The sequence below is a fragment of the Chinchilla lanigera genome, unplaced genomic scaffold (genome assembly GCF_000276665.1).
Source record: "Chinchilla lanigera isolate Chin_1 unplaced genomic scaffold, ChiLan1.0 scaffold00158, whole genome shotgun sequence".
NCBI lineage: Eukaryota > Metazoa > Chordata > Mammalia > Rodentia > Chinchillidae > Chinchilla > Chinchilla lanigera.
The window spans coordinates 695,437-703,692 of NW_004955559.1; the positions used below are offsets into that span (position 1 = coordinate 695,437).

General features: G+C 61.0%; 1 protein-coding gene across 3 annotated transcripts in view; it reads right to left on the reverse strand.

Moving 5' to 3' along the window:
- The window catches only part of Mybpc2 (myosin binding protein C, fast type), a 22,160-nt gene extending 14,433 nt beyond the window's left edge, over positions 1-7,727 (reverse strand). Inside the window, exons 1-11 of one of the 3 annotated variants that reach the window (XM_005412782.2) lie at positions 7,572-7,727; positions 6,369-6,443; positions 5,788-5,874; positions 5,505-5,653; positions 5,010-5,127; positions 4,350-4,398; positions 4,138-4,197; positions 2,209-2,405; positions 1,878-2,010; positions 539-663; positions 348-453 (exon numbers count right to left, since the gene is read on the reverse strand). In XM_005412782.2, coding sequence (XP_005412839.1) covers positions 348-453; positions 539-663; positions 1,878-2,010; positions 2,209-2,405; positions 4,138-4,197; positions 4,350-4,398; positions 5,010-5,127; positions 5,505-5,653; positions 5,788-5,874; positions 6,369-6,443; positions 7,572-7,590 — 1,118 coding nt within the window. In that variant the 5' untranslated portion in view covers positions 7,591-7,727. Of the gene's footprint in view, positions 1-347; positions 454-538; positions 664-1,877; positions 2,011-2,208; positions 2,406-4,137; positions 4,198-4,349; positions 4,399-5,009; positions 5,128-5,504; positions 5,654-5,787; positions 5,875-6,368; positions 6,447-7,571 lie in introns of all 3 variants that reach the window. The other 2 variants (XM_005412781.2, XM_013509020.1) reach the window with 2 other exon arrangements.
- Between the last annotated feature and the right edge of the window lie 529 nt (positions 7,728-8,256).

Consider the following 8,256-nt stretch of genomic DNA (forward strand, 5'->3'; position numbering starts at 1 on the left):
GATGGATGGATGGGTGGAGGGAGGGATGGGTGAGGGGGAACAGGGGAGGGAAGGAAGCAGGGTGTAGAGAGGGACAGATAAATTCATGAATGGCGGATGGGCCAAAGGACGGGCGGCTGGTTGGCTGGGTGAATAAACACATACGGACACAGCAGTGTCAGGAAAAGCGTCCGAAGGGGCCAAGATGGGCAGATGCCAGAGGTCCCAGGGCCGGCCCTGAGCAAGGTTGTATTTGCAGGGAAAGCTGAGGTGGCCAGGTGACTCTGAGGGGAGGCCGGGAGCCCCTGAGGCAGGTCTCGGCCCCTGAAGACCGGGGCTGACCGGAGACCAGGGCCCAGGTCACTCACCACATGACCTGGGCACCTTCTTCCGACACCTCCACCGACATTTCCACCCGGTCACCCACGAACACCTGCTGGTCCTCAAGGGGTGTGACAATCAGGACCGGAGGCTCTGCGTGGGTAGGGACAGGAGGCGGAGGGGTCAGGATGCCCACCTGCTCCTCGGGTCCCTGCCTCGCCCTTTATTCCGGCCTCACCTTTGACGAAGAGCTCGGTGAAGCACTTCTCGTCCTTGACGGCCACCTCGTAGGCAGCGTCGTCAGCCAGGGTGCACTTGTTGATGGTGAGGATTCGCTTCTTCCCCACGTTCTCAAACACGTACCTGGACCAAAGTCCCAGCTCACCAAGGGCCGGGCACCGCGCCCGCCCCGCCTGTCTCACCCTCTGAGTCAGTCACACGCAGGAGTGGACAGACAGCCCGATTGCTCTCACACGAGCAACCAGAGTGATGGGCCAGTTGCCCACCCACGTCCACCTGCCCGCCTCCCGGCAGGGACACAGCCACCCGCTGGGGACCCGCCTCTCCAGCCTCCATGGCTGCCGTGAGGGCTAAGAACTGAGGCTGGGCCAGTGGAGTGTGACCGGAAGTGATGCTTGTCACACAGAACCTGGGTCCCCAAATACTTTTTGTTTTTGCAATTCTGGGGATTGAATATATACACATACAAGATAGCTAATGTAATTACACTTCTAACTTGTTTTAATCCATTGCAAAGATCAGCTTGTGTTTATACTGGTTGATTAGCTTGGTTTTCTTTATCCTTTTTTTTTTTTTTGGGGGGTACCAGGACTCAAACTCAAGACCTTACACTTGCCAGGGAGGCGCTTGTGCCACTGAGCTATATCTCCGGCCCTGGTTGACTAGTTTTGCAAGCCTACATCTTTTAATTGGAGCAACTACTTTGAAGACAACAAAATGCAATATATTAACCATTGTTAATTTCTTATCCTGTTTTGAAACTCTGTACCATTATTTTTCTTTTCTTTTTATTCTTTTTATTCTTTTTTTTTTTTTTTTTGGTTTTTTGGTTTTTTTCTGGTACCAGGAATTGAACTCACGACCTTGTGCTTGCCAGGCAGGCGCTGTGCCGCTGAACAAAATCCCCAGCCCCTTCTTTTCTTTTTTTATCTTTCTCTCTTTTAAAAAAAAATACTGGGGATTGAACTCAGGGTCTTTCCACTGAGCAACATCTACAGCCCTTTTATTTATTTTTTAATTTTTTATTTTTTTGTCTTTTTGAGGCAGCGTCTCACTATGCAGTTCAGACTGGCCTTGAGCTCACTTTGTAGCCCAGGCTGGTCTCGAACTCACAACAATCCTCCTGCCTCAGCCTCCCAAGTGCTAGGATTATAGGCGTGCGCCACCACGCCCGGCTCTACAGCCCTTTTAAATTTTTTTATTTTGAGCCCAGCTCAATTCTGTGCTGTCACCTCAGTTCTCAGGCAGGCGACATCACAGCCGGCTGAACAATGCTCATCTGCACACCCATCCTTGCAGCCTCCCCCCACCCCATCTTCCCAGCTCTGCCCGCCTACTTGCTGCTTGGCTTGATCTCCTGGCCGTTCTTGAACCACTTGAGGGGAAGGTCTGGGTCGCTGATCTCTACCATCAGCTTGATCTTGTTGCCCTTGTCCACCTGGTAGGCTGGGTCCAGCTTCTTCGTGAAGGCTGGAGATGGGTAGAGGGAGGCACAGGGGGTGAAGATGAGAGGCTCTGGCTCTTGGCACCCCTCAAGGAGCCAGATCTCCTCCCCCGGCTCCCCAGAGTCAAGGCCAGGTGGCCTCCCCAGGACTCAGAGGCCCCAAGCCCCTGGCTCCCGGGGCCTCCAACCCTCCCGGCGCAGACGCGGCCGGCCACGGCGCTGACCTGCGCTCTTCTTGACCTCGACCTTGGCCTTCTTGAGCCGTTTCAGCATGCCACGCAGGTCGGTGATGCCGTACTGGAAGGCAATCTTCTCGTACTCGCTCTTCTTCGCTCCTTTCAGGAGCTCCCAGACCTCAGGGGGGATGCCCAGGTCGTCATCGTCTTTCTTCTTCTTCTTCTTCTCCTCCTCGACCACCTCCCTGCAGGAGGGGGACCCGTGGGCCCCCAGGAGTGAGCATCGGATTCCGGTCCCCCTCCCTGTCTCTCAGCTCACTTCCTCTGTGACCTGCCCAGGCCGCCTTCCCTCTGCGCCCTTTCCTCCCCGCCCCAGTCTCTGCCCCTGTCTGCTCCCCACAGGGCTCCTGAGGGACACTTCTGACCCCACACGGATGCCACCCCTTCCTGGGTCAGAACTCTGCTAGGGCTGCCTGCTGCCCACGGGCTCCTCAGCCTGGCAGTCGGCAGCCACATCTGCCCCCGACCTTCCAGACCAAGCCGCTAGCCTTGTCCCTGACACTGAGGGCTCTTTCCTTCTCCCACGTGGCACAGGCTGCTTTCCTGCCTCCTTCCTGACGAACTCCTCTTCATCTGGGAAAACCCAGTGCCACGGTGCCCTTCTCTGCAGGTGTTCCCTGTCCACCAAGGAGGGAGATGCCCTTGCCTGCACCCCGAAAGGCCCCTGGGGGACCCTCTCTCTGATCACCCTCTCTCTGTCCCCACACTGCACCCAACCACCCCTCAACAGCAGGGACCCAGGGGCAGTGCTCTGCCCCTCTCTGCCCAGGACCCAGGAAGCCTCAGAAGGTGGCTGGGACGAGAGGAGAGGACAGCCAGTGGGTGGACTTGGAGGGGTGTGAATAATGGACTGATGGACAGATGTACCGGCCAATGGGTGGGCAGGTGGAAAGACAGGAGGGTAAGGCCGGTGGGTACAGCCAGGGACGCTGGCGATTGTGGAAGGGGAAGGCTGGGTGGAGACAGATGAGTCTGTTGCTAAGTGGGGTTGTCAGGGACTTAGTTATGGAGACACACAGGTGCGTGAAGGGTGGATGGGCGGGGCAGCAGACAACGAATAAGTGAGTGTGCCGACAAGAATTATGGGAAACCATGAGGAACTGCCGCCATTCATTGTTCTGTACTGGGAATCGAACTCAGGACCTTGCGCTTGCCAGGCAGGCACTTACGCCACTGAGCTACATCCCCGGCCCCACCGCTCACTGTTGACCTACACAACATCAGTGTCATATAGTTCAGTTTAACAGAAATCTCTTCGGTGGAGGGAACCATGGCAGAGATGCGCGGCTCATGGGGGAGGCAGGGCTGGGAGGTGGGCAGTGAGCACATGGGGCTGGACGTTGGGCTGGGTGGGAGAGAGACGTGGATGCAGAGAGTTGGAGAGGTGGGAAGGTGGGTGAGTGTAAGGATGGAGAGGTGCTGGAGTGACGGACACATGGGGCCTCCCTGGGTGAAGGGAAGTGGGTGGGTGGAGGGGTTTGAGAGGATGGAAGATGGACTGACAAATAGATGGCTGAGTGTGACGGAGAGACCGGTAGAAAGACAGTGGGTGGATAAACAGGTATGTGAGTGTAGGGACTGGCAGGGAGGCAGGGGGATGGGTGGGTAGATGAGTGGGTAAGTAGATGGGCAGCTGGCTGGACCGGTGGAGGAGTGGACGGTTGGTGGGTGGATGGACAGTGGGTGGCTGGAGGAACAGGTGATACACGGGTTAACTGGCCACTGTGAAGCAGGCGGGAGAGTGCAGGTGAAGACGTTGGGCCCAAGGGTGCGTAGCCGGGTGAACTGAGGGCAGACAGGTGATTGGGTGAGGCCAGGCAAGGGTCAATGGGAGGATGACAGGCAGGTGGCCAGATGGGCTGGGGGCCGGGGAGGGCACAGACAGGGAAGGTGGTGGGGGTCAGCAGGGGCCCTCACCTCTTCTTCAACAGGCCGCTGAAATCCAGCTCCCCGGCGTTTTCCGACTTCCCTTCACCCCTGCGACCATTGAGAGGGGCTGTGAATCCCACTGAGACGCATCCCGGGGTCCCCCCTCCCTGCCATCTTGAACATCACCCCGGCCCAGGGAGGGATTCCCGTGATCCTTGGCCCCAGGAAACCCTCCGTCCCCGGGGCCCAGAGGCACTTACGAGCGCTTGAAAGTTTCCAGGCTCTGCCCAGAGGAGTCCTGACGGGGCTCTGGGGGTGGGGCGGGGGAGGCGAGCTGGGGGAGGCCGGCCTCAGACCGAGCTCCCCTCCAGGGGTGTCTGCCTCCATCTCCCCAGGCCACGCACCTCCTCCTCCCGTCCTGTCCTGTCCCGTCCCGTCCGGCCACCATCCCTGACCTTCCCAGCAGCCGTCACCCGCCACCCAGGCCAGCATTTTCTTCTCAGGCCCGGCAGCCTCATTCCTACGCCCTTTGTATTTAAGCCCCCACATCCTGGGCTCCACCACCGCAGACTACACGCCCCCAGATCTGCGTGCCTCCAGCCCATCCTGAACAGTCTTACCTGGAACCTGAGTATCCCTAGCCTCGGAACCTGACAACCTCAGTGCCCAAGTCTGTCCTGCTGCCTCCTAAGCCGTCGCGTGCGCACCCCAGGACTCTGAACACTTTGACCCCGAGTCTTCACCGCCTCCTCTGCTGAGCCTGTAGACAGCCTCCCCATTTTGACTCCCCCGACCCCAGCTCTGGACTCTCTCCTCCTAAGACTTGGACCCACCTCACCACATCTCTCCCTGCACCTGGTGGGGACACCATCCCCACCCAGACCTCGGAACCTCTGCCTCCCCTGCCCCCGCCAGCGCACCCTCCACGTCGATACTGAAGCCACAGCTGTCACAGGCGTCCTTGGCTTTGACCTCCAGGCGGTAGTCCCCTCGGTCCCCCAGGACCACCTTCCCGATGTGCAGCTCCACGGTGTACACCTGGGGCGCGGGTGGGGGTGCTCGTGACCGCCGCAGCCACCACATGCCCAGCCCGCTTGGAACACTGTCCCTGAGTCCTCAGCCCCATGGTACCCAGGGCTGGGGGAGAGCTAGCACGGGGCTCAGTACCCAGTGCAGCTCCATCTCTCCTACCTGCATGGCCTTGACTTTTGGGGGCCCACCTTGCGGGCTCCCTAAGACTTTTCAGGAAGTGGATATGACCTTGGTGAAGTGCGCCCTGCCCTACCCGCACGTCCTCCTCCCCTGCCCAGCACAACCCCCACCCTGGGGCCACAGCGGGGCCTCAGCTCAGGGCTCTGAGCAGCAAGACCCGGCCCACACTACCGCGCCCAGCCCACGCCCCTCCCGGTCCTCACATCGCTGGCAGAGTCGTGGGACTCCTTAAAGGAGAAGCGGGCCCCGCTCTTGCTGTCCAGCTCCTGCCACTTGCCCTTGAACCACTTGATGGTGGGTTTGCCCGGGAGCTCCTTCCCGTTCACCTTGGCCACGATGACGGCCTCCTTTCCTGCGGGGAGGCAGGGCGCTCAGGAGGGGACTGCGAGCTTGCAGACGCAGGTCCTCCTCCCCCACATCCGGGGCTCCAGGCCTTGCCTCCTCCTTCCGACCCAGGGTCCCAGCCCTGCCCCCCTGCCCCCTCACCGGCCTCCACTGATACAGAGTCGGGCTTTTTCAGGAAAACGCCTTTGGGCTCCTCAGCGGTGGGGGACTGGTCCTCGGGTGGGGCTTCTGCGCAGGAGACAGGACTGGGAAGTCGGAGTGGGCTGGGAGGGGTAGCAGGCAACTTTGGGGGCAGGGACTTAGAGCTGCGAGGGGCCCCTGCTCAGAAACCACAGGTCACGGGGCAGAGAGCCGTCTCCCGGCCGGGGAAGAGCACGCATGGCTCGGAAGGCCGTGTGACCTTGGCCAGGCTCACTTAGCCCTTCGGGTCGCAGTGTCCGCACGTGGAGACCAGAGCGTGGCGGAGTGGACACCGCCAAAGGACCCTGGGGTGGGAGAGGTCTGAGGACAGCCTGGGCCCTGGGAGCGGGACCTGCCCCCAGACGGCAGCGCTAGCCCAGGCTCCGCTGGGGGCGCTAGAGAGCCACGGGAAGCTGCCGGCGGCGCTGGTCCCTCCGCACCTGGGGGGCCAGACTGCAGGACAGAGACAGGGCCAAGGCAGGTGCGGAGGGAGCAGGCACCAGGGGGCACGGCAGGTTGGCTGAGCCGAGGGTGCCACTCACCTTTGGGGGGCTCTGCAGGAGCCTCCTTAGGGGAAGCTTCTTTGGGGGCATCTTTGCCTTTGGTGACCTTTTTGGCTGCTGTGAGGGAGGGGACGCTCACAGTTCCCGGCCTGCTCAGCGGCCCCCACTCTTCCAGGACTCGGGGGTCCGGGCCCACCCTCCTCCCTCAGCCCCAGAAAGCCTGAATCTTAGGAGTAAATCTATCTCCAACCCAGAGTCTGAGATCAGGTTCCCCCATCCCGGGCCGGCCATGCCCCAGCCCCCCAGGCTACCGGGCCCTGACCTTTGGTTCCGGGGGTATAATTAGCTCTTCCCTTGGGCTGGAAACTGGACACCTTGTGCTGAGCGCAGCAGCCTTCCCTGGGACGCTCGCTGGCTTCTGGCCCAAGAGGGCCCAGCCATAGCACGGGCCTGGACCCCACCCCACAAGGGTCCACAGGTGCCTTGGGACCGCACACCTCGCAAGTGTCCTGGGACCTGGGTCTCCCATCCAGGCTTCCTCGGAGAGAGAAAGCCCGATCCTCATATAAAGACCTGGCCTCTGGTCCCACTCAAATAGGGTTCCCAAACTGGACAAGAAGAAAGGACTGGGGGGCTGGCGGTGTGGCTCAGCAGTAGAGCTGGCACCTGTGTTTTCTGGGTGTACCTGTGTGCCCCGCACCACACACACACACACACACACACACACACACACACACACAGTCAAAACGAAAGGAAGGAAAGAAAGGAGAGAAGAAAGGAAAGGGAAACACAGGACTCCGAATTCCTGCACAAGGGAGCCCAGGTTCCACAGGAAGAGGATTCTCCTCATCCTTATACGGACAAGTCCACCGTGCCCATGCAGACCAGAACCCCTGTCTCTAAACACTCAGCACCCCTCACCCTGCCCAGCCCCTTCCTAGTGGATGCCACCCCACAACCCCATCACTACGCTGACTGCTCAGCCCACACAGGGCCCCGTCCCCCTGGAGGACAGAGGACCCCGGTTTACAGAAAATCTCCATCTCTGCCAGACCCTGCAGAGAAATGAACTCCCTGCCTGCAGCGGGAAGGGGCTGTCCCCACCCCACACGTACAAGGGACCTCCTCTCTCTCTCCTACACAGACAAGACACCCCATCCTCCCCAGCCCACAGAGCCGGGAGGCCCTGAGCCCCACACAGAAAAGGGCCCTCATCCCCTCTGAGGCAGGGCCCGGAGCCACCTGGTTTGGCCTCAGGCATGTCCGCAACTTCCTCCCGCTCCGGGGACCAGACCACCGCAGCTGCGACTCGCGGGCCCTAGGGAGGACAGGTGGGGCCCACGAGGAGCGTTTTTAAGAAGTTGGGAGGCTCCCAGGAGGCTCTGGGAGGCCCAGACCGCCGCCCCACATTCCGCCCGCACGCCCTAAAGGGCGAGAAATAACAGGTGGACAGAGACAGCTGAATGCCAGGTCCCCAGGGAGGACAGGCTGGGGGGCTTGGCCACCTGGCTGAGTGGGGAGTCGCCAGGCGGGGTCCGCAGGGGCTTGAGGAGGAGGGGGCTGAGCGCCCACACTCCTGAGTCTGGGGGCACAAGAATGGGGAACCCAGATTTGGGGCCCAGAAGAGGGGGGCGGAGGAGAAGGAGAGAGGAAGGAGGGGGAGGGGAGAAGGAAGAAGACGAAGAAGGGGGCGGGGCGCCCGGGCCGGGAGGGGCGGACAAAGCGGGGGGTCTCAGGTGGGAGAAGCTGGCACGAAGGGGGCGGGGACAGACGGCGTCTGGAAAGGACTCCATTCTTAGATCTGCAAGTCAGGAGTTTTCGGGAAATCGGAGCCGGGAGGGGGAGTCCGGTTTCCCCGCGTAGGCGGGCGGCGGGGGGACGGCGCTGCGCTGAGGCCCCGGGCGGGCAGGGACGGCGCGCGGGCGGC